This window comes from Lissotriton helveticus, chromosome 2_1 (genome assembly GCF_964261635.1).
Source record: "Lissotriton helveticus chromosome 2_1, aLisHel1.1, whole genome shotgun sequence".
Classification (NCBI taxonomy): Eukaryota; Metazoa; Chordata; class Amphibia; order Caudata; family Salamandridae; genus Lissotriton; species Lissotriton helveticus.
Genome location: NC_136059.1, coordinates 1,339,267,478 through 1,339,294,397, shown reverse-complemented (window position 1 = coordinate 1,339,294,397; position 26,920 = coordinate 1,339,267,478). Strand labels below are relative to the sequence as shown.

Below are 26,920 nucleotides of genomic sequence, written 5' to 3'. Positions count from 1 at the left end.
AGACCCTCGTATGAGCGCCCCGTTCTGGCTGCAATGACAAGGGGCTCCTGAGCTAGGGCAAATAAATGGGGGGGAAAGTGGGCATCCCTGCCTAGTGCCGCGTCCCACTGCCCAACTCCACGACACTGTCTTTTCCGTGCGTACTCTGGCAAAAATGTATTAGCTCTGTTATAGCTAAATTTTGAGTTTTGTTTCAATGTTATTGATTCATCATAGCAGTGTTTATGAACATACAGTATTCTTCTGCCTTTTTGTGTCTGTTTTTTGTGTCTGTGGCAATCTGGTGATTCTTATCCGTCTACGATTTTCTTTTTTTTTTGGTACACTAGTATTTTGGGTCACATTATTTTCGGTTGTGATTTGTAAGTTATAAATGCACCTCTAATTTTCAAGTATAGAAAGAGAAAGTGCCTTTACTATAACATTACTGTTTGTTATTGGAACTACTTTTTACTATGTTTGCTGAGAACATTATTATTAATATTTTTGGGCATGCTAAAAGACAGAAATTTCTGTTAGGATGAAAAAAATTCTATTGAGTCTTTCCAAGAAAGGAGAGACATAAAATGGGTGTACTTTCTGAATGTAAATGAGAATTGCATCCCCAAAACTGAGGATAGTTGTGGTGGATACCGGCAAATCTTGTCTCTCCAAAGCTCTTACTTATTTTTTTGGTTACACTTTACACTTTTCTTATAAAAGGTGCAATTCTCTTTAGATTCGTTGCCTGGCACAGCTGGTCAATTTTAACGAACAATTACATTTTATTGCGAACTTTTTCAAATATTTTCTATGTAGTCCTGACAAATAAAGTTGTTGCCCACCATACACAATGGATTTAAGGCATCTAATGCCACGTTTTCCAAACACCTTCTAAACTGCTCTACACAACTTCTTTTGAAAATTAGAAATACTCATCTTTGGAAAAACATATCAAGCCATTCATAGGCATGTTTATTAGTGGGTAAAGTTACATAAATACAAAGTTTCATGATATAATAGTCAATTGAAGAGTTTATTTTACAAAGTTTGAAAAAGGAAATATATTTTGTCTAAAATGAAGATAAGGTACCAACTCCCCACTGAAATATATGATGTATGAGCAGTGCTGGAATGGCGTGGGAACAGTCTGAATTCCGGGTCCATCAGGCATCGACCAGGAACCGGGTTCTGGGCCGGTCCCAGCAATTTCAGCCACCTCTGTCCTGGACCAGCACAGTGACATAGGATGTCAAGGAAGAAGGCAGTGGGCTCTCCCAGTCACTGTATAGATATTCCTGGGAGCAGCTGCCTGCAGGGGGTTCTTTTTCTCTCTGCCCGGTTCAGTAGGCTCCAATGTTGACATAGTAAATGTATTTTCAGTCTGACTTAGTGGTCCGGGGGCTGGACCACTCCAATGTTTATATAATTAATTTATTTTGTTCAAGTAGTATTTGGGCTGGGTCATGTCCTGCCTGGGATGGATAGTTCACAGACGATTCATTTTAGTAGGTCATCCCTGGGCATGGCGCAGGTGACAAACGTCACACCTCATCCCTAAATGTAGAAGTCCATAATGGGTACAATGAAGCATCCTATCAGTTTGGCTGCCAATGGATACATTGATAGTTTACTTAGAGGGTGTGTGTGATTTGTTTTAATTTTTGGACACTTGCATTTGTAGTGACTTGAATGGGTGACCTTTGACAAAGTCTGGTGTGTGCATGTAAACTTGATTGTCACATATCAGTCAAGGATGCACTGAAGATTTCAGGTTAAGTAATGTAGTGTAGATGCATGTATGTAGCGCTTCTTACCTCAGATGAGGCATTAAACCAACCAATATACTACAAAATAGTATTTTGTTTCAGGGATTTTACTTTAGTAGATTAGGCAATTGACCCAGAAGCACATTATACATTAATGCTTTTAGTTGAGTTAGACTTACTCATCATTTGGGGCCAAGTTTATCAACACTTTGCACTGGATTTTCATCACAAAAATGACAAAGACTTGTTCAAAGTGTTGCTTTTGTGATTTTTTATTTTTTTGGCACTGGAAAGTTGTATCAAAGTAACACAAAGTAGCACTTTGCGCTACCTTGTGCTGCTTTGCACCAATTGGGCCTACCATGAGTGGTACACTGGTGTTTGCGTTAAACCACACATGGATTTTGATGCAAATCCCTACCTACTAACATTGGTAGACAAAGATTTGTACCAAAAATGTATGCCTCCTCGAAAAGATTTTTCTCCAATGTTTTTTTCTAACTTTGCATGTGTGCTGTACTGTACACATAAAAAGTTATAAAAGTTGTAAACTATGTAAAGACACATTATTTTGAAATAAAAGAATAACCTTCCAGTACAAAACCTATGTGTGACATGAGACACACACTGTTGCACTATTGTGCTATGGTGAGTGCCATGGTGCAAGGCAACCTAAAGTGAGCCAGTGCAGGGAGAAATGAAAACAGACCCATCTTTCTTAGTAGATAGGGCGCTGCTGCTCTGCTTTCTCCCTTTCACATAACTGTGGTTGCTGTGCTGCATTGCATGAATTATTTGTAAATTTGCCCCTGTGTTTTTCACATTGGTGGCAATGTGGAACTATGTGAGGTTTGTAAGATGCCCGTATGAAACAAATACAATATGCCGGTACAATTTTAATATTGCACTTATACATGGACATTTCTTTTGGAGCACAGTTTATAATAATAATATGCCTATGTACTTGCTGACCTTAGATATACGACTGGCAGTCAATTAATGCACCCCTTCTAACTCTGCCCTCTCTGATTCCACCTCTTTATTGCCCCCTGAACCTCCCCCTTCATCCCACATCTGCAATGTCCAGATTTGAGGGTTCCCTGAGTCGTTTTCTTAAATCCCAGTATTTGACATGGGTATCCAGTGTTGCTGGGAGTGGTTCATAAAATATGCTGGCAACATTGATATGCAGCTTCCACTGACAGGTGAAGGCACCGTGCAGCACATAATTGAAGATATGGACAGCATGGTGATGAAGAGTGGACGTTCTCCGCTGTGTTATCAGTACGGATTGATTGTGCTCGGTGTTGGACTAGATTGTCAGGCAGTCTGGCACTGTCAGATAGGCCAGCTTGGAAGGAAGAGTGTGTGGACTGTCTTTTGTGGCTTCATGGGCCATGAAGAAAAACAGCCATCACACTAGGCCTTTCAAGCTGGGCCATCTGGCAGCTCCTAATCATCTGGCACTGTCCGGCTGACAGACTGCCCGACTGGCCTGTCCAACACTGAGTATGCCTGGTCAGTGCTTAATTTGAGCCGATGGTTTCCAGTGCTCAGCACTTGTATTTAATTTAGAACACCAGCACTATAACAGTCTGCCACATGGTGGTGTTGTGTGTGTAATTTAGAGGTGAGCAGAACAACAGCTTTTTATTAATTCAATATACATTAAAAAAGAGTAATTTCGGACACCCGAGCCATTCTTATAGCTTTGGTGGTCTGGAATAGTCTGAATAATCACACTTATAGGAGTGTTATGGTTGGTAGTTGCATATGTATTGTCGCTGGCAATGAAATGGGTGGTTTAAGCTGCAGTGGTCTACTGGCGGGGGCCCTGGCACATATTTTACTGCAAATTAAGCACTGTGCCAGGTGCTCAGTGACTGTGAAGCGTATGGAGAGATGTGTAGACCAAACTCTGCGATTATGACAGTACTAAGGGAACAGGACAGGTGAGCAGCAAATGGCAGTAGTGATAGGCTGGCCAGATGAGTAGTGAGCATAAACCTGTGCGACAGCACTATTGAAATGTGGCATGCACTCTGTGAATGCTTTATTTATTTTATTTATTTATAAAGTTTTATATAGCGCGAACTTGATCCCGAAGGATATCAGAGCTTTGCGGTGCGGACAGCACTACTGAAACAGAGAAGGCCCGCACGCACACACCATGAGATGGCTTTGACAGTTCTGATGGAGCAGCGAAGGGCTGCATTTCAGTTGTATGGTAAGCAAACAATAGGCCCTAGTTCAAGCCGGGTAAATGGCCCCTGATCAATAGTAAAATGCTGTCTTAATTTGAGCGCAGGGGGCCCCTCACACCTCTAGGCCCTGATGACACTGCTCCTGTTGCACCATTGATCACTGTGCCCCTGGTGCAATGACTTGTGCTAATTTGTGTATGCAACACGCTCTTAACTGTGTAATTGTGTCAAATTTAAGCTCATGGTTTCGTAATGTGCTTGACTATGGTTACCAACAACTGCCATGTTTTCTACTCATGTTTACTCTGCTTACTGGTTGTACCCCTCCCCAAGGGGAAAGATGCTGAGCTTTGCCACCCCACGCAAGATGTTATCAAATCAGTTTGCTCAACTGAAACGTTGTACGACGTTATCACTTTCATAAGCCATTCAGTGTTTTCTTTCAAGGTCTCTCCCAGGCTTCAATCTCAGTTGGAGTTTAGGGGCTGATTTATATGTTGGCATTAGGGGGGCTACATTGCAATTGTGAAGGAGTATCCTTACTGCCAACATAATGGTCCGCCTGCCTCATTTAGAAGTGAGCAGACCATAGGTTTGGCTACGGTGGTGACTACTCCGTCATTGCCATAGGCAAACCTCTCAGATTGTCCAATGGAGGGTTGTATGACATCACAACGCATGCTTTTACCACGCATGCCATTACAACGCAATTTTTACAACGCAAGTCGTTACAACGACTTGCGTTGTGGGGCGCTGGATAGTGGAATAGTTTAATTTTCTATTCCAACTCCAGTCCCCGTGGATAGTAGGGAAGGTGTTGGATAGAAAATTAAACTATTCTCTTTCCTACAGCGCCCTCCAGCGCAAGTCGTTGTAATGACTTGCGTTGTAATGGTTGCGTTGTAACGGTAGTGCGTGGTAAACGTTGCGTTGTAAAGGATGTTCCCCCCAATGGAGTAAGAGCCATCAGAGAAATGGCTATATGTCAACCCACCCAATCAGGATGGGTGGATATATAGTCATTTTTTTACTGTCAGTCACTCCCAGGCAAACCCTGGTGGTGAGGGACAGTAAAATGCTAATAATGGCCCCCCATCACAATGGGAGATGACTCGTATTGTGAGAGGAGAATCACATTTTTTATTTTCAAAAAGAAAATATTGTTTCAGGATTTTCTTCTTGAAAATAAAAAAAGAAAACTGTTTGATGCATTTGCGGTGACAGCGGTTCCGGCCAATGCATTATAAATGACTGCCTGCTTGGCGGTCATTGCTAAATTTGGCAGGCGGTCCCTTTGCCATGGGGATTGGGTAATTTACTCAGCCCCCGTGGCCGAACGATGGGCCATCCTCCAAATTATAAATAAGGACCTTAGTTATGTGAACGATACAAGACACTTCTGTGACAGTGTATATGTGTGCATCGTGCTTGGGCTCACTTGACTTGTCTCCACGGCAGGTGCCAGGGAGATCTGCTCATCTGTTCCCACTGTGACCCACAGGCTTTAATTTTGCCATTAATACTTTAACTCATCGAAAACCTTACATCCTGAGTTTTGTTCCATAATTGCATCAGCTTGCAGGAAAGGTATTCGGTGCACACCCTGAACACGAAAACAGCATTGGTGCAGCTCTACAGTGCAAGTGCTGCTAACGGCACTGATGGTCGGGGAGGTGTGAAATTGATGACACTACTAAAGGGGAAGGCCAACCATGTAGAGCACATGCTGACCTATGACAGCACTGGTAAAGCGCGTCAGATGTCCAGTACAAAGGAGTAGCACCGACAGGCCCATTTAAAGAGCGCTGCTTTAGAAAAAAATGACCAAGGGCGGCTGGTGTTAATGGGCATTGAGTGCCTCGCCCTACTACCTAAAGGGGAGAGGCAAGACGAGGAGAAAAAGCGCTCGGTAATGAAGCGGGCCGAATCTATGTCTTTTTCTAAAGGGAGACCGGAGATAGATTTGGAAATGTCCTGCTGCGCATGTGCCAGAGGGCGAAGCATTCTTCGACCTGCAGGCACAAGCTATAGCAGTGGCATGATATCAAAAGGAGTGGCGAAGTCCATTTCCTTGGATAAGGTTGCTTGCCCTGGGAGGAGTTAACAAGACTCCATTTATTTCAATGGAAGGGGGTGGGACAGGCCAAAGGAGACAATGAGGTAGTGGGTGTCATCACAAGAGGGAGGCGGGCTGTAGGACGGGTGCCATACTTGAGATTCATTTGCAGTACACGTTAGCAATGCATTGTTTCACTTTTAAAAACATTAAGCAACTCTTCTGTTTAATACCTGTGAGTAACCTCTGGTTTCTCACTCTACCCTTCTTGGGTGCTATCATTTTCCTCATCCTAGCTTCCTTCCACAGGCTTTCCATGATTCCCTGCAGAGTGATTTCATTGCTTGCTGCTGAGCAGTAGCGGTCGGCAGTAGGTGTTTCTGTAGGGCGGTGACGTGGGCAGGGGGAAGGGCAGGGTGGGGGGTAGTAATGTATGGATTAAGGAGTTTTACAGGTAAGTAAACATTTAAATAAATAAAACGAATTTCGTTGCGCGCACTGCATCACCAAATGTAATGCAGTGCGAGCAACAACATTTGTTTTATTTATTTAAATGTTTACTTACCTGTAAAACTCCGTAATCCATACATTACTACCCCCCACCCTGCCCCTTCCCCTGCCCACGTCACCGCCCTACAGAAACACCTACTGCCGACCGCTACTGCTGCTGAGCACTGGGCAGCCATGTTTCCAAAACAGTGCCTGTGATCTTTATCTTGAAGTTTTGCTTAGAGAGAGCACCTGATTGCATGAATTGTACGAGCCCGTATGTCTTAGAAATAAATTAAATACACTGTCAGCTTACTGTGTTTGTGCGTTTTCTGCAGAAATCTGCAAAACTTTGGGGCAAGAGTAGCGTAATGCAACTTTCAACATCGCAGCTTATCGCGGGAAAATAACCCTGTGTCAACGTGGAATTCACAACAAGGCGGTAGCATGCAATAGTCTGCCGAAACCACGGACAATGTCTGCGATACAACCACCTCGAAGGAGACAAAAACACAAATCACAACACCGAAAAACCTGTGATGGGCCGAAGCGCGATGAGAAAATCAGCAATAAGCAGCGCCAGGCCTGCAACACACACCTGACAGACAGAAAAAATCACCATAAAAGTAGAAAAAACACCCATAAACACAAACTGACCAACACCCAAGCACCATGGAGGTAGCCGGAGCTGGCGCAGTGGATGAGCGCAACCCCACAAGCACCCCGGGTGACCAGCCCAGGACCTCAGGGACAGGGAAGGGCAAGGACAGGAAGAAGAGGACGAAGAAGTTCAGTCCGCAGGCGAACAGGATCATAGTCACGGAGGTGATGGAACACCATCAACCACTGTTTGTCACCTCCAATGTGTCATTCACCACCAAAAATGGAGTATGGCGGGATATCGTGGACAAGGCGAATGCCGTCTGAGAGCACAAGAGGACAATGGATGAGGTCAAGAGGCGATGGAATGACATCAAGCGGAGGACCAAGGAGAAACTCTCCTCCAACCAGAAGGCAGCAACACAGACTGGAGGTGGGGGCCCAGCGCCACAGCTCGAGCTGGATGACATGGAGGAGCTGGTGTCGACAGTCATCGGTGTGGAGGCTGTGGCCGAAGTCGGGGGATCGGACACTGCTCGACAGGACACAACACAAAAGCAACAGGGTGAGTGACCACCAGGTACTGGGGGAATGGGTGGAGATGGGCACAATGGCACACATGCACAAGCAAGCAGAGCAAAGTACACACACAATATCTCTGGGTCCTTGCCCAGATCCACAGACTGTCACAATGTACAATGCCATGCTGTCTGAATGTCAACATGTACCATATGGCTTGGACATATTGCACTACACCATCTCCCCTTTACATCGCAGGGGCTTTGTCAACACCTCCTACAGAGCAGTCCCAGCCACTCTTGACAGTTGACGAGGAAGACAACACCAGCATCAACACCCAAACCATCCAGGACATCATTGACCTAATCCGCCACTCACCTCCAGGATCAGGGCAGCCCAGCTACATCGAGGAGACCCCACCCACTACCCAAAGCACCCAGCAGGAGGCACCCACAGCCCCGGCACTCTCCCAAGACCCTCAGGAAAAACACATGGCCGTTCAACGCCGTGTGCTGGAGTGCCAGACCGAGACCGCAGAGCAGGTGCGGTTGGGCTTAATCAACGTCGGAATTGTCACATCACCCCCTTAAGGAGGAATCTGCACTGGCTGTCTGTGGAAGAGCGTTCCATCTGTAAATGCATGGTGTTTTATTTCTAAATCACTTCAGACTGGCAGTTCTGCTTTTATCTCTGCACCCATACAAAAAAAGAATGCCATGGACAATCTGAAGTCTTTGCATGCTAACCTTCTTGTTCTACCCACCTGCAAAAGAAAGACGCTTGGTGGCTCCAGGTTTGCCGTACATGCTCCCTGCGTCTGGAATGTGCTGCCCCCTGAAATCAGACTCACCTCCTGGTATACTGCATTTAGGAAACTCCTAAAGATGTGTCTTTTTATGCTAGCCTATTAGTAATGACCTGTCACATGCTATGTTTCAGTTACTGCAGCGCCATGACACCGATTGGTGAACGTGCGTTCTAGAAATAGTTGTAACAGAGCATAACTGAATGTTGTTTAAAACAAACAAATAATCTGATGCAAGTTAGAGTGCTTTGTGACCTCTTCAAGGGTATGAAGGGCTAAATAAATTCAACATTGCAGTGAGACACATATATCTCCTGGTAGTGTTATAATATTCTAACGCATGGAAGCTTTCATATTAATACATTAGATTTTATAAACTATATTTATTGAAAGTGAGAGTTTTTAAACATGAACTAAGTAACATTCCTGCACCCGACCCCAGCCCTGATGACAATGGCACAAGTGCTTAACTTATGATGGGGCATATTATCAAAGTCACGACGTTAAACTTATCGCCGCTTTAGGGGCAGGAAACTGCCACTAAAATGGCGATAATGAGCTTTATAATGCCGTAGAGAATTCCCATAGAAGCCCATGTCGTGGTGTGAACATGGGCTTCTATTGGAGTTCTCAAGGGCATATTATCAAGCCCATTATCGCCGCAGTAGCAGCAGTTTCCTGCCGCTAAAGCGGCGATCATTTTATAGCTGTTCCTTGATAATATGCCCCGATGTTGGTTGCCGGCGGGGGCCCCCATCTCCACTTACTTGTTGGGACTTTTACTGATTTTGCTAGTGCAGCGGGCAGCCATCCCGATATAGTTCTGTAAAAGTGGAAATGTCCAGTAGCTGCATGTCCTTTTGCCAAGGACGGCAGTGCCCTGTGTTGAAGATGCAACACCAATGGGCATTAGGCTGCTGCTGAGGTTGGGCATGATGGGTATCATGTGGCACGGGCACAGACAGTACTGTGCAGTAAAAAGGAAAGTATTGTGCCACCTGCCCTAATAGTCTCCCTCCCCATGCCACCTGCCCAAGTGGCTGGTAGCATCTGAGCTAAGTGCTGCCTGGAGACTAGAGTTGGTGCAGTGTCCTGTTAGCCTCTCTGGCTGAGTTGACCCTACCAATGGATTCAGTCCTTTTTTAGCTAAGACTATGTACAGAGCTGCCGAGCAGCAATAAGCAGCTATATTGGCTGTTTTACAGTAAAGGCTATCCGTCCTTGGGCCCATCACTGAGCCTAGGATTCCTGGGTCAGATTCTACAATGACAGGCTATATGAAACACCCAGCAAGTAATTTAAAAATTGAATGAAGAGATCAACGTGTATGTGGGCCTTCTTCTTTCTTTCCTAATTTATGCAATCAGACAAAATTACAGGAGCGTGCCAACCTCAGAGTGCTAGTCTCTTGATCCAATGAGACGTGGAGGCCTGATAAAGGAGAGAAAGCAGAACCGTGGGGAAAGATGTGAAAGAGAGCAGGGGAAAAAGGAGTGAGGACAAGCACTCAAATACAGCGGGAGAGAGAAGGCAGATCAGGCATGAAAGAGAGAGGGAGAGAGATGGGGCATTAGGGGAATGAAAGTAGGAATGAAAAGGAAGGAAACAAAACATCTGAGAAGGGGTAGAGAGAAAAGCGAGCGGTGAAGATGTAAAATGGAGATAGAGCTGATAATGACTACAGTGCAGAAGAAAAGAGCTGTGGTAGAGGAAAGAGGGAGCAGGGCATGGATGCGTTGAAGTGTCGAAGAGTGGGCACAATAAAGATTAGGGACAAAACAATAGTGTGAGAGAGGTAACAGAACAGAGAAACACAAAGGAGAGGATCATGGCACTTCTATTACAAATCTTAGCGTGTATTGAGGCTCACCGTGTCTAGAATAAATTAAACAAAACATCAAGAGTGCACTACATGGGAATAAGGGGCCTCTTTTGCTGGGGTGTGTGCTTAGTGTGAGGGAAGCTTGCTTGCCTTCTTCTGGCCTCTGTCTCTTTTAAGTTGCCAAAAAGCCAAAACAGACAATAGAACTGTAGAAAATAACTGCTGGCAGAAAGTACCCTACACAAATACATGTTTTCTACTGAGATCATAATTGTTCTTAAGGCAGTGCATACTTGTCTGCAGGCGGTTCCGTCTAGGTGAAATTACTCCACACTGTGCTACTGCTCTATGCGTTACCCTGAAATGTAACGTTTTCCATGACTGACAGCGTGCTGTAAAATCCACCATTTGAATCTGTTTTGTTTCAAAATGTTCTTTTGGGGGGAATATCCCCACACACCCCTATTTCAGTTTGACTCGCTCTCATTGCTCGCTCACACATTTTCATTAGGGCTGCACTTCTCTACTCACCACATTCAAAATCCACCAGCTGCCCCTTCAGATGGCAACAGTTTTGGACCAGGGAAGCTGTGAAACATATGCTCTGAGAATCGTGAACACAGGGTCCATCAGTGCAGTGGTGTCTGAGTGACTTATGTAGTAGCCTAGCAGGGATGCCATGGGCCTTGATAGAAGCAAAGAAAAGGGCCCCTTTGACAGTTTTTGGAGTAGAAAAATACAGCATTGTCAGCGCTCAATGGGTTCCTCAGGGCTCTGTGCCCCTGTACCCACTGCACCTGCTGCACCAATCGCAGTTTTGCTCCTGGACTTATGTAAGCGTTTTTGTAAAATACAGTAGCTGAATTGGAGGGAACAGTTTTGTGACCTTCCTTGCCAGCAGAAGAATGTCTCCAAAGTACTCCTGTAAATCCAAGGGTATAATACAAATATATATATACCCCCAGATTCATCATTGTCATGTTTTGCGAGTCCTTAATAGCGATTTTTAAGGAATCGCTATTAAAGACTCGCAAAACGGGATTCGCGTAGAAATTGCAATATTTTTTGCGATTTCTACAGCTTCCTTATTTGCGATTCGCTAATTGCTAATCGCAAATAAGGAATGGCTTTCCCATTCATTCCTATGGGCCTAAAGGCCAAAAACGCAAGTCATTCCTTATTTGCGATTAGCAATTAGTGAATCGCAAATAAGGAAGCGATTTCAAGGGTGCCAGGGTGTCCAAAGGACACCCTGTAGCACACCTGAAATGGTAATTTACACTGGTGTTGCGCACACACATGTCCAAAGGACATGTGTGTGTGTAACATACAACTTAGAAAAATGCACTAAAGTGCATTTTTCTAAGTTTTCGCTATTTACCACGTAGTCAGACTTCGCGGTAAATAGCGGCCCCAGATTGCGAATTCGCAAATTTAAAATGGTTCATGAATTGCATTTAAGGAATCTCAAATTGAGATTCCTTAAATGCAATTATTCGCAATTTAGCGATTTCTAAAAATGTGATTTTTGCATTTGTGGATGATGAATCCCAAATGCAAAAATAGAGCTCGCAAAGGGCCAGATTCTCAGAATCTGGCCCTTTGCGAGCCGTTTTGGGCTTGATGAATCTGGCTGATAGTGCCTTACACATACTCTGCATTTAGCCAATCACAGGTTGGCTGACTAAATCTGCATAAAATGGCATCAGTGTAACATACTAGCACTGGTATGTGCTACTTCATGATTCATACTAAGAATTGGAATGGACAATAGTAAGCCTACTTAAGCGTATTAATACATGCTCGCCTCATATCCCACTATTGTTATGACAATGCAATCGCTTGCCTCAAGCACCACCAAAGTGTCAGTAAACCAACACTAAAAAATAATTGTACAATGACACCTATAAGAAAATATCAGCCACTAGTTCTAATGTTACCTGGAGCAGAAAGGTCACGCCAGAGTTGCACAAATGCCCTCTTGCAATGTAACTCTTTACCTGATGCAGCCTGAACCAGACTTTGAATTACAGTACAACAGTGGAACTGAAAAAAAGGACCTTGAAAGTTTTTTAAACCACCTAATTACCGCGCCGCTAATTGCCCCCTAAAATGAGCAGTAGAAGCTTTGACAAAAAACTCTTATATTGTTTTAATATCTACTTTTTGTTGGATGTGTGTAGCATGCTAATGCAGTTGGAACATTCCATTTTGAGCAAATTGATTGTTTTTAGGTGTGGGTAAAATCGAGAGAGAAAGAGAGAGAAAAACATAGAGTAAGAGAGTAAGAGAGAGAGAGAGAGAGAGATAAAGGAAGAGGAAGAGAAAGGGAGAGAGAGACAGAGACATAAAGAGAGAGAGAGGGAGGAAGGGAGAGAGAGGGGGTGAAAGAGAGGGATGGAGATATGGAGGGAGTGTAAGAGGGAGGGGGAGAAAGAGAAAGAGAGAGAGGAGGTGAGAGAGAGGGATTGAAAGGGAGGGAGGGAGAGAGAGAAAGAGGGAGGGAGTGAGAGGGAGGGAGGGAGAGGGAGGGCGAGAGAGTGAGTGAAAGAGAGGGAGGGAGGTAGAGAGAGAGAAAGGGGGAAGGAGAGAAAGAGAGAGGGAGGGAGAGAGAGAGAGAGAGAGAGAAAGAGAAACTGACTCTGAGGTTGACTCTTTGGGGTGAAACGGTTTCAGAGGGGCACACAATTTAGTTGTGGGCTTGGTTTAGACATAATCATGTCCACTGGTATATTGAACACTTGCGCTAGAGGAACCAACCCTCCCTGCCAGGCATCGGGTGTTGGTGCTCTTGTGACATTGCCCAGGCAGGAAGGGCAAGGTGCCAGCAAAAGTATGGTTCCTTGGAGCACACATTTGACGATACCTGGGCTGTCAGGCTCGGCTGCCAGAATTGCAGTGCAGCAAGTCCAGATGTAGCTTAAACTCATGGGGAGGGGCACAAATACGGGGGTTACTATTTTACAGAGAGATGTAAATGGCAATTTAGAATCACTAATTCTAATTAGCATCCTCTTAGAAAGAGACGCAGACCCACGTTTACATAGCAGGATGTGAGCATTGCTTGATAGCGGGATGTGAACTAACCCTGGACGGTGAACTCCGCTCCGCTCACGGAGTTTGCGGAGTTTTCTGCACTCCACGTTATGCGGAGCTCCTAGAGTTTGGAAAAACTCCGCTTCACGCAGTGGAGCTGAGTTTTTTTCCTCACTCGCATTCACCAACGTCAAGTTGGCGAGCGCGAGCGAGGAAAACCCACCTCCCTGCGAGATTTTTCCTCATTCGTGATCAGCAACATCAAGTTGGCGAGCGCAAGCGTGGAACTAAACCTCCTGGTGAGATTTCTCAATGTGGGAGGTTCAAGTTTCTCATTGCGAGTGGTCCAGTATGCAAGCGACCACTCGCATTGAGAAACTGCCCGTTCGCGCTGAGAAAGCTACCGCTCGAGTAAAAATCTACTCAAGCGGCAGAAAAGGAAAGCTTACGCTGTCCATGGTGCCGTTCGCAATGATTGCACAGTGCGGACAAGCATCCGGCACTGTGCAATCACCACGAACAGCATTTTTCTATCGTACTCCGCCACTTGCGGATCTCTGCGTAGCGCTGCGGAGTTTTCTTCCGACTTTGCAGAGTTGCGCATAGCGCAACTCCGCGAACTCCGCCCAGGGTTAATGTGAACATGGCTGCATCAAACCTGCCTCCCTACTTATGGATTTGCTACATAATCCATTATTGTGTGCACGACTTCTAGATTTTATCAAAAAAATGTTTCTAGCTCAAATGACCTTTTGCCACATACGACAGATCACCTTTCTTTTGATGCCTGCTGCATTTAGGTATTAAAATAAAATCTGAGACATCTTCCCAAACAGTGTTAACAGTACATAAAGGACAACATAGTGATGTTACCCTGACACAAAATGTGCCACATTACACTGAAAAGTTTGCCTTTTCTTACGCATAATTTAGTTAAGCGTGAGGCATGATTTATACCTCACCTGATGCATAATGTCATTGGTCCTGCACATAACCTCACTAGCCCAGGCTGAGCTAAACAGGGAATCCCTGCAAGTACAACCATCCATGCAGTGTTTTCATAGGCGAGGGGTCCCAATACTCAAATTATAGAATGACATATGTCTAACTCACCTAGAAATGAACCATAATTGTAGAACTCACCCAGAAATGAGCCATAACTGTCGAACCCACCCAGAAATGAGCCATAACTGTCGAACTCACCCAGAAATGAACCATAATTGTCGAACCCACCCAGAAATAAGCCATAACTGTCGAACTCACCCAGAAATGAACCATACTTGTCTATCTCACCCAGAAATTACTCATAATTGTCTAACTGACCCAGAAACGAGCCATAATTGTTTAACTCACCCAGAAATGAACCATAATGTTCTAACTCGCCGAGAAAGCCATAACTGTTGGACTCACCCAGAAATGATTCATAATTGTCTAACCCACCCAGAAAGAAGCCATAATTGTCGAACTCACCCAGAAATGAGCCATAGCTATCGAACTCACCCAGAAATGAACCATAATTGTCTAACTCAGCCAGAAATGAGCCATAACTGTTGACACTCCCAGCATTAAACCATAATTGTCTAACTCACCCAGAAAGGAGCCATAAATGTCTAACTCACCCAGAAATGAACCATAATTGTCTAACTCGCCCAGAAAGGAGCCATAACTGTCGAACTCATCCAGAAATGAACCATAATTGTCTAACTCATCCAGAAATGAACCATAATTGTCTAACTCACCCAGAAATGAGCCATAATGTTGACATCAAATGTTCTTTGTATCTCGTCATCCTTAATATTCAGAAGCTCAGTGCAGACAATTACCCCAGCATTATTAACCAAGATACTGACATCACCAACTTCATTCTTCACCTGCAAGAAAGTAAAATATTAAATATTAAGAGCTAATAATTCAAATCTACTATAGTTTAAAATACATGGATGTACAAGCGAGTTCGTGTTGTGACATAGGATTTCTGAATGAATTTTGACAAAAGAGGAAACATTGTTGCCTTCATGTAGATTATTTCTCTGCCGAGCAAAGAAATATGACACAAATGCAGTTAGTGATATACCAGTGATTTCAGTGATGATCTGGAGAAGTGTACCAATAAAGTGCTGCTTAGACCGCATAATGCACAGACACTGGTCAAATGCACGATACTGTTGCACACAATGCGCCTGATTCACAAAATATGCCAGGTATGTTCATATTCACACAAAAACAATGGCTCCTGTGGAAAATTACTCTAAAGGTATGATAACATTAATGCACAATGGCAATGTGGGTGATTAGGAAAAGATGAAAGACAAGTAAGTGGTATATACACTGGAAGAATATATTTAGATACCAGCAACAAAAAATACAGATTTTACATATATAAACAATTTACACATTTATGTACACTTATACAATTATGTACACTTATACAATTTTGAAAACAGTGAATGTGTGTCCCAAGTGAATAATTACCAGCAAAAAAACTAAACATATTACAACAAAACATAGTGAAAAAGGAGTGACATGAAGTTTCTAATATGGATTTGTTGTTTGCAAAAGAAAGAAGCGACCTATTAATTAATTTTCAAATAAATATTTAAGTTGTCCAATGATGACAACTTATTTTAAAGAACGGTCTGCTTGTTTAGGAGTTGTCGACGACGTTTCGACCTTATGTGGATAGAAGGTCTCTTCAGGACTGACTGTGTGTGGGTAACCTGCTCAACACTAGTAAGGTATGCATCCAATAATGGTGACACCGTGAGGTGAGTGAATAAAAGCAACTTACAGAGATCCCAGCCGGGACCCCTGTAGTGACTAGATGCGGTGTAATTATGAGAAGCCGATTCTCTAACGCTTCCTGGAGTTCGACCAAGGTTCAAAAATACCTCTGAGCACTTGGTAGTGCTACAGATGAAGCGATTCTTATCACGGACGATGCGGCCAAGATGCAATAGGGCTCAGAAAGTACTGGCTCTTAACTTAGACTTGAAAATTTGGACAATCCCGAAATTAATGCCGGCGTCTGCACAATGGCAGGGCGTGTCAAGCGACTATGCGGTATGTTCATATGACTTTATCCTGTAAAGGTGCAAATATACATGCCATACTTAGGCGCCATTCCAAAAGGGTGAAACTAGTTATATGTGAAGAAGTGTAATCTACGACCATAGAATGCCTGTAAATGTGCATAGCTGTTGCTGTCATGTTATCTCTTAGATCTGTAGATGTCAACAAGTGATGCTGTAGGGGAATTATCCATTACATAAAATGGGGTTGCCGTGTGTCCCTCAGAACCTGGGTATACAGTTATAAACTACAAAGAGTTCTGTCAGGTAACACAATTCTAACTAAACGCTTTGTGAAAAATGTTGACCATTCAACATTAGTGACAAAGGGTCACAAAATGATCCCTTCATAGAAGAATATCAGCATTTTTTGAGAGATGAATCAAACGAACATAGAAAATAAAAAAACACAATGATGACACGAAAGGCAGTTTCTAATTAAATATATCAATTGTCATATCTACAGGATATATTTCATTCAATTTTTTTGTTTTTTAATAATTAGCTGTCCATAACACATAAAGCACATACGATAAATCCCCAAAGCATATACCTGGTGAGAACGAAATAATCGCAGTGTTCACACACAAAATATGAAACAATGAAAACATAATATGTCTGATGTCCACAAATGAATTTTTCAGAATATCCTTATATCTTCGTTTTATATTATAGGATAGCTGACGTAGGACATAAAACAATGCTGTTGACGTTTTGACCCTATGATCATGTGGTAGTAACTAGGCATCATAGCGGGTCTTCTTCAGGACTAAAATGGTAACAATCAAAGGACAGCCTTCAAGAGATGTACTCAGGTACACACCCAAATTGTGGGCTGCTAAATATCAACATAAAGTTGTGTTTCATAGCACCATAGCTTGGGTTCAATTTGGATGGAGGGGGTATGCATCATCCGCTAAGCCTTTATGTATGGTTCCCTTCATGTAATAAGATACTTCAGGTGGGTTCCTGACTCCCAAATGCTTCGATTAATTGTGGGAATTCTTCATGGTGGAGAAGTGGCAAGCTTGCCCCTATTTCCTCTTCGGAGAGGCTTTGACACTAATGTTGACTGGTCAACATTGTTCACAATTCTTGTGCAAGAATTGTGCTACTCGACAGAACTCTTTGAGGTTTATAAACGTTGGGGAATTTTCTGCACAATGCAATGTAATTGAGATAAAAATACACAAATTCATAACTCTGTTGATTTACAAAAATAGCTATGCATTTACTTAATTTTATCACTTCTAAAATTTCAACTGAATGAAACATAATTAAGAATTGCATTTTGCAGAATGCACTATTACACAACATTGTACAGGAGAGCAGGATGTAGAATGGACAAGGGTTTATTGAAAAATATTTTTCTTAAATGAAAAAAGAGAATTCAAAAGCAATTTTTTAAATTTCATAATTTTTCCAACCCTTTGCAAGAGGGATTTATTCAATGTGTAGACTACGTTTACGAAGGGTTATATATTCCAACAATATCAACTTTTCTTTGTGAATCAGGCTTTCCTATTTCCAGGAAGGACAATAAAATCAGTTTTCATAAAAAATGACACAGATCTTGGCAAGACCCATCCACCCAAACAAGCATTACAAAATAAGCGGCTTCGCTCATGAGGCACGTGCTACACTAGTCACATCGGCAAATTGAAAGGAAGACCCTCTGTCATGCGGGGACGTCAGATATGTTCATGTTTATCAATACTGGGACTGAAATGCTAGTGATTAAAGTCCAAAAGAGCCTTCTGCACACAACAGAGACCCAGTAAGTCCACATCAGATGAGGAAATGCTGTGGTGAATATCAGGCAGCCAAAGATAAGCCTAAGAAGAGGTGGGATGGTTTCACAAGGGTAAAATTGATAAGCAAACACACATTTGCACTGGGAATGGTACCACAAAAACACTTTTCTTGACACCGTTGCAGAAAAGGGTGTCCTAAAAATAGTGATAAGGAAAACAGAAGTCATATGGATCAAAGAAAATGGTGCAAAGGAGGAGATTAATACTAGAGCAACACTTGCAAGCCCAAATGAAGGACACAGAACAGGGGTGCGAACCACTCTTGAGAGTAGAGGAGGGGGGAGCAAAGGCTGAGCAACCTATAGGCAAGACCCTAGTCACATGAACCTGGCCTCCTTTATATTACCCATTACTCTAAGAGTGTTATTTACTAAGGGTTATTCGGGCACCTTTTAACCTTTTAACTGCCATAGGAATCATTGCTTTCTGCTACAGAAGAAAACACCAGCTGAAATACCCCAAACCTGGCATGAAATTGGCACTCTATTCAGAGGAGTGCTCTTACTTGGTTTGGTGTAATCCGTTAGGAATGTTTTAAGAAAATAGAATTTACGAAAATGTATGGGGGTGACTTGAAACATGGTAATTTATAGAGCTATCTGGATGTTATAGTTTCCAAACCCAAGTTACACACAGTTCTCTGACCAACATTTAAAAAATAAAGGCTCTCATTGGATAAAAGAGTTTTCCCATTCGTCATCCTTTTCAATTCTGAGAACTCAGAATTGAGTTTGCAAACTCATATGGCCGGGATGCCCGCCACCCCCTCCCAACACATTTCCCCAAGAATGGGAAGTCGGACAATAGTTGAACTTTTGGAAGGCGGGAGGGAGTCACCCTCCCGGCCGTATTTATTAAAATATGAAACAAAATTTAAAACATTAAATAAAAGTTTCATCATTATGCATTATGTACAATTTGTCATTTATTACATTTCGATGCAGTCATGTACTTTTGGCTAACATCCTGAAAATGCATACACTCTAACTCAAATTGTACATCCTAGCATTAAGGGCCAACGGCAAGGTCCTAACCGGTGTCAGATCCCTACTACCAGACTCCCGCCCTCACGGTGTGAGCGGCGCATGCGCAGAGGACTGTACCCTCATTGCCAACTGTAACTTCCCTTGTCGTGGTGAGGGCCCCCTTTCTACTCGACGCCATCTTAAGGGTCGTCCGAGTTCCCATATGAGGTCTCTGTAGGAAGGACAGCGTGGACTCTCCCCCCATCCCCACACTCTCTATCCGCCGTCGCGGATATCCGGCCCCGGGAAATTAGTAGGAGGGGCATCTAACCGCCTCCCCCCCCCTGGGAGGGGCCCATGGCCATCTCCCCCTAGGCGCCCCATCCTTAGTGGGTGCCGCCTCCCCGTGGAAGGGGCCAATGGCCGTCTTCCCCCGGGCGCTCCCATCCATTGTGGGTGGCGCCCCACTCTAGGGACCTTGAAATTACTGCTCACCGATCATGACCTTACCGCCCGACAAATAAATACGACAGTTGTTTACCTACTAAGGAAAGAAAAAACTCGACATCATCCTACTGTGCCATCAATTGCTCTTTCCTGCAAGAAGACATCTTTGCAAAAGGTCAATCTTTATTCTCAACATTCCTTTATTCGTTCTACCAAGGAAAAAAGGCCTATACTTCCATCTCTCTGCAAGACTTTATTTCCCCAAACATTTGCCATAAGGGGCTGGTGGGTGGGTCAAAATTGCTGCTTGTTCTGTCGAGGGCTCACGGGCAACGAGTGGGTGCAGCCTTCCGATCCGAGGAACAAGAGGACGCTCCTCTGGATTCCCGCTCCTTTATTCTTCTGCGGGAGGGCGTGTACCCGTCCCCGGTACGCCTACGGGGCGTGGTCGTCTTCCGTTGAGGTCTCTAGGACAACCCCTCTTGGGCGGGGGAAGGCGCGCCCCGGCTACGCCGCTTCGGGCATACCAGCCGGGCTACGCCTACCCCGCCCAAAATGGTTTCCCCGGAGGTTCGGGGCACCCATCCATACGTTCGGGGGGACCGAGTGGTCGCCCCTTTCCATATGGCCGGGATGCCCGCAACCCCCTCCCAACACATTTCCCCAAGAATGGGAAGTCGGACAATAGTTGAACTTTTGGAAGGCGGGAGGGAGTCACCCTCCCGGCCGTATTTATTAAAATATGAAACAAAATTTAAAACATTAAATAAAAGTTTCATCATTATGCATTATGTACAATTTGTCATTTATTACATTTCGATGCAGTCATGTACTTTTGGCTAACATCCTGAAAATGCATACACTCTAACTCAAATTGTACATCCTAGCATTAAGGGCCAACGGCAAGGTCCTAACCGGTGTCAGATCCCTACTACCAGACTCCCGCCCTCACGGTGTGAGCGGCGCATGCGCAGAGGACTGTACCCTCATTGCCAACTGTAACTTCCCTTGTCGTGGTGGGGGCCCCCTTTCTACTCGACGCCATCTTAAGGGTCGTCCGAGTTCCCGTATGAGGTCTCTGTAGGAAGGACAGCGTGGACTCTCCCCCCATCCCCACACTCTCTATCCGCCGTCGCGGATATCCGGCCCCGGGAAATTAATAGGAGGGGCATCTAACCGCCTCCCCCCCCTGGGAGGGGCCCATGGCCATCTCCCCCTAGGCGCCCCATCCTTAGTGGGTGCCGCCTCCCCGTGGAAGGGGCCAATGGCCGTCTTCCCCCGGGCGCTCCCATCCATTGTGGGTGGTGCCCCACTCTAGGGACCTTGAAATTACTGCTCACCGATCATGACCTTACCGCCACAGACCGGATAGTTGACCGACTAGCCGGTCCCCCCTACTCCTCCTATAGGTCATGCTTCCTCAAACCCCTTAGCCATGCAACGAAGTCTCCTATGAATGAGTCATTCCCCTCCCTGGACAGGTGAACCCCATCGTTCAGATACATTTGATCACCCCGAATACACCCATGAGGAATGTTATGCAACTGCGCAGAACGGAACAATCTACCTATTTTATTATTGACCCGTTTATCTGAATGGTTCAGTGCTGACACCGAAAGGCCCCCTGCCACATCTTCCTAGGAATCATGTGGGACCAGGCAATCGTACACCCCGGGACTCTTTTAGCCAACCAGCTAACCGCCGACAAAATTCGTTCAAGTAACACTCGTCTACCCAGTGTCACCAAGTCGTTGCCTCCCAGGTGTACTATGACTACAGATGGCGGTGACCTATACCGCCCTAGAAGCCCTTCGAAAAATGATTCAAAGTGGTCAAAAACGAGCCCGCCCTTCCCATGGAAGGCCACTCTGAACCCGTATTCCCCAGGTGCGTGAATCGCGTCACCTTCCTTGAATACGTCGCCGGCGCGCCTCACGTATGAGTGGCCCACGACCCATACCATCCTCTCTCCAGTCGGTGGCCTCTGACCGCTGGTCTCCTGGTGCTGGGTCGACCTCAAATTCCGCCCCGCGTTGCAGGCTCGCGAAACTGTAAAGTAAACAAAAGACAGAAAACGTGAGTGCATGTCAATTGATCACTCACAACATGTGCAATCGCACATACCTCTTGAAGCAATTCGAGGACCAACGGCCCAATTGTTTCACTTCCTCAGCACTCTGACCCCTGGCTGTAGCCTCAGTAGCAGCCCCTATCCTAAAGGAGTGGGTCCCAAAATCGCACGGGTCCATGCCCGCGTCAGCGATTGACAGTGTTAGCACCCTCTGAAACTGAAATCTCGTCAGTGGAGTGCCATCCTTGTGTCGGAGCAAACTCCCCCCCCATGCGGCCGCCCTTAGCGCCAAATAGTCTTCCACACACTTCAACGGGCAGATGGGGGACCCACGTTTGTGCTGTACGACCACACTGTTTCCCATAGCCCCCTGGTCAGTCTTGGACCTGGCTATCACGATCACCATCGAATCACCCCTTATTTGGATGTGATCCCTGCACAAGCCTCCCTCCATATCTCTCTTGTTCCTTGCGACAAGTTCGCTCACCCTCATAGCCCCATGGAATGCCAATGTGAACGCTGCCCGGAACAGAACTGCTTCAAAATGGGAGGAACACGTCTCATCCAGCTTTGCTAAAAGCAGAGACAGTCTGTCTAAGCCAATCGGGTGCCTCGTATCTAGCTTGCGACCCTCAAGGCGCTGCCAGCCGCGAAGGGCTTTTTTCACCAAAACGGAAACTGTAGGGTCTTTTATGCCGTTCACCTGGGCCATGAATGAAATGGCCGCCCTATGCCTACTGGCCGTTGCTGCTGATCGGCCCTCTCTGTGCAGCACTACCAAGTACCCCAGGAAGGATTCCTCCTGACCCCAGTTCTGACTCTCTGTGGGACCCAAATATGTGCAATAGGAACGAAACGCTCCTTCGTATGCTTTCCTTGTCCTGGGGGCTAAACTCGCTGCCACGAGGTCTTGTAATCCGGGGCACCGATTAGCCATATTGTTTCGGGGAATGGTGCTGCCTCTAGGTCCGCTGTGGGTAGATAACCCCTGAATGCCTGCATATGTGAACGAGATAGTGCATCAGCCGCATGATTCAGTACACCCGGCACATGTTTCGCCCTGAACTGTACATTCAATCTCATGCAAAGCAGCACAATTTCTTTCAACAATCTCAAGATCAATTTGCAGCGTGCTGCCTGTTGGTTAATGCACTCGACAACAGTCATATTATCAGACCAAAACACCACTGAGCGGTCCCTGAAGTCGTCAGACCATGTCATCAGAGCAACCCAGATGGGGAATAACTCCAGGAACCCAATGTTACTTGTGAGACCGTTGGAGTGCCACCATGTTGGCCATGTTTGTGCCGACCATCGATTACCTAAGATGGCGCCAAAACCCACACTCCCTGCTGAGTCGGTCCATAGACCTAGTTCATCTGAAGATTCCGGCGGGGAGTTCCACACGACTCGACCGTTGAAGTCCGCCAGAAATGCCATCCAAATACGCATATCCTGGCGAACCTCCCCTGACAGTCTCGTACGGTGGTGACCCTCCTTGAGACCTACCATGGCTTGCGCGATAGAGCGCGAAAAGGGGCGGGCCATAGGCATCACCCTTAAGGCAAAATTAAGCTGACCCACTGTTTGTTGTAACTGGTGCAGGGTCACTTTTTCCCCACTCAGGCATTGCATCAAGGAAGCCCTAAACTTGACCACTTTTTCCATCGGCAATCGGAAACACCCCTCCACAGAATTGAGTTCAATTCCCAGAAACTCCAGTGAAGTAGATGGTCCAACCGTCTTACCTGGTGCCAATGGGACTCCAAATTCACTCATGAGGATGCAGAAATCATACAGCGCCTGCGCGCAGTTCGTATCACCGGCTGCCCCCAAAAACAGGAAGTCATCCAGATAATGCATAACATGTCTATGCCCTGTAGCCTCGGTGAAGGCCCATTCTAAAAAACAGCTAAACATTTCAAAATACGCACAAGAAATGGAGCAACCCATGGGCATGCATTTATCCATGTAATAACTTCCCTGAAATGCAAAACCTAGCAGGCGCTGATCCTGCGGGTGCACCGGAAGCAACCGGAACGCTGATTCGATATCAGATTTCGCCATCAGCGCCCCAGGGCCTATGTGGTTCAACATGGCCACGGCATCGTCGAACGATGCATATCATACTGCACAAACTTCTGGGTCAATGGCATCATTCACCGAGGAACCCCTAGGAGCAGAAAGGTTATGTATGAGTCTAAACTCCCCTGGGTCCTTCTTCGGGACAACCCCCAACGGGGAACAGATGAACTCAGCCACCGGCGGGCAACGAAAGGGCCCAGCCACTCACCCTAAACTGACTTCTTTTGCTATTTTCTTTTCTGCCACGCCTGGGTTGTGCTGTACCGATAACTGGTTTCTACAAAAGGAGTTCCCCCGAAAATCCCCCGCCGGGATGTGGAAGCCATGTAAGAATCCCTTCCTCAACACCCCAGCGGATACATGATCAGGGTATTTGTTTAACTAAGGAATCATAACCATGAGATCAACGGGTGTAGGCAATCGGTCACAAAACTCTACCTTACTCCTGCTTAGACCCGCCTTTACCCCCCGTCCCGCTAATTTTCGATCTACATGCACTTTCTGGGTGTGAGGAATTCCCACAGCCGGCACACACATGATTAAACTTGCATGTCCCCTGTGGTCTGTTACAGTTGCCTCTATTGAAGCCCCAACAGACCCCCCCTTTTCCGCCATTCCCGCCAACTCTAGGCTGGTAGCCCCCCCCTGTGCCTGCTCGAAAGGGCACCCCGGGCTTTTGGCGGACCACTCCGGACCCGCTCCCGCCTGGCGAGGACGTACCTGTCGCCCCTGGCAGGAGCTGTTTGTGCCATGACACCGAGTCCAAACAATCCCAAGACAAAGAAGCATCATATTCTTTTGCTTTACGGAATTTCATGTCGTAGCCTTTCCATTCTTCCCCCTCATACATTGAATAGAAATCCATAATGCGATTCTGATAGCAAATCAAATCAGTCATAACCTCGGGTTTACGTTCCCCCATCACTGCGGTAAATATAGAGAAGGCCTTAACCCAGTTTGTCACTGTCTCGTCCACCCTGAACTCGGCCATCTTGGCGCGCCAGACACTCGGGTGCCACAAATCTTTCTGCGTTTTAGCATACTCCATCTCGCGATGGTCAGTTAACAATGAAAACATGTTGACATACTTGCCTCCCCATATTAACTCTTTCGTGGCCATGGGAATGTGCTGTGCAACCTTTTCCCGCCTTGAGGGTATTGAGCCCTCCCCCGCCATCGGCAATGCGAGCTTACCCGGATCGGCCGTTGCTGCCGCGGTCTTTTCCTGACCAGCTGCTGGTACTCCAGGTGCCACCTGTGGGGGAACAAGAGGAACACTCGCCTTTGCGACATCTCTCGATTGCCGCAACTGCTTCATTAATACTCTGGCTTCTTCGGCCGGATCACCCGGGGTCACTGTGCCCCCCACCTTTGTTTTGAGCCATGCCGTCAACTGTGCGGCCAATTCAGGGGGCATTTTATCATCCTCGGTCGAGGTGATCACCACCAGGATAGGCTGGCCTAAATCTGGTTTCTGAACCGGGTTACCAGCCGGTACGAGGGGGGCGATGGAGGGTACCTCTGGGACCGGGACCCCCCCTGAAACCGCCCTTTCTTTTACCCGCTTCCCTCTTACCCCGGGGACGACTCCCGGCAAGGCCGGGCCTATTACCTTTTTCGGCTGACCTGGGTCGTTCAATGCGGCCAATTGCTTCTTCACTTCCGCTAAACCTCTCCCGAGCGATTGGACTTGTCCGAGCTTTCGGTCCATACAAGCCATCCGGTTCGACAACAGGTGTAACACCCTCTCCGTCTCGGAACCCTTTACTGCTTTCTTGTTAGGCATGGTTTCGAGTCTTCCGCCCTTGGTCGATCCACGAGGTCCTGAAATCTGTGAGCCTCGAAACTGAAAGAGAAAAAACACGATTACCAAGTTCAAAATTGCTGCTTGTTCCGTCGAGGGCTCACGGGCAACGAGTGGGTACAGCCTTCCGATCCGAGGAACAAGAGGACGCTCCTCTGGATTCCCGCTCCTTTATTCTTCTGCGGGAGGGCGTGTACCCGTCCCCGGTACGCCTACGGGGCGTGGTCGTCTTCCGTTGAGGTGTCTAGGACAACCCCTCTTGGGCGGGGGAAGGCGCGCCCCGGCTACGCCGCTTCGGGCATACCAGCCGGGCTACGCCCACCCCGCCCAAAATGGTTTCCCGGGAGGTTCGGGGCACCCATCCATACGTTCGGGGGGACCGAGTGGTCGCCCCTTTCCAGGTTCTCTGACTGGCTGGCTACAAAAAAAAGGTTTCTCTTCCAGTCATTAATAAATGACGCGCGGGGCATGGTCCCTGGCTCCTGCGAAAAAGGTTGAACAGCAATTTAAGCTGGCACAGTGGCACTCCCTGACCCCTAGGCCAAGGTGAGAAAACCGCAAAAGGACCCCCTTAGTATATATTTTGCTTTTTAAATTGTGTGTCGAATGGGGTCTGCAAGCTCTTCCCAGAATTGGCTCTTGGACTCTGTACCAAGATCGTAAACTATTAAACTTATAGACCTACACTGGGTTTCATTCCATTGTTTGTGTGCCCTGCAGAGTTTAGGAACTCAGGCTCATTAGCGTGTGTCATAAGTCCACAGTGGGCTTAGCTTAATGTCCCCCAAACAATTGACACATTTGTGCACTCTGCAATGCATTATTATAGCCATATGGCCCCGTAGCGGGCTATATCGGCTATTAAAGGCCCGCTGCAGCTTTAAAGGCCTGAGTCGAAGGCAAGGGACTTTAACAAAGCAGCAGGACTTTAATTGCCGGTATAGCCCTGCTACGAAGGGCTATAAGGCTATTAGAACATTCTGCCACTAGAGGGCAGAATGTTATAACAAATAAAACACAGCCTTCAGGGAGGGGGGGGATTGGAATCCCCTCAGGCTCCCTGAAGCCTTTGTTCACAGCCAGCCCAGAGCTGTGAACAAAGAAGCATTGGAATGTTGATGCTCTGGGCTTCTACCAGCCATTATAAGCCCAGAGCACTCCATTGTTTTCAATGGAGCTCCCAACATTCCAATGTTCTAATTCACCATAAAATTGTAGGTTTAACAGTGAGATGGGGTCAGGCTTTTAACCGCATCGCCGCTAGCGGTTTATCCGCTGTGTGCGGCGTTTTAAAAAAAGCCGCGTTACATGACGAGCTGAGCTCGTCATAAGCATGCGAGCGGCGCAACTCATGACGAGCTAAGCTCGTCATGAGCGCGGAAGGGGT

At 46.1% G+C, this 26,920-nt stretch overlaps 1 protein-coding gene across 1 annotated transcript in view; it reads right to left on the bottom strand.

The window, feature by feature from the left end:
• The window catches only part of LOC144819744 (17-beta-hydroxysteroid dehydrogenase 13-like), a 236,628-nt gene that overhangs the window by 121,954 nt on the left and 87,754 nt on the right, over nucleotides 1-26,920 (bottom strand). Inside the window, exon 3 of the mRNA XM_078677506.1 lies at nucleotides 15,019-15,150. Coding sequence (XP_078533632.1) covers nucleotides 15,019-15,150 — 132 coding nt within the window. The remainder of the gene's footprint in view (nucleotides 1-15,018; nucleotides 15,151-26,920) is intronic.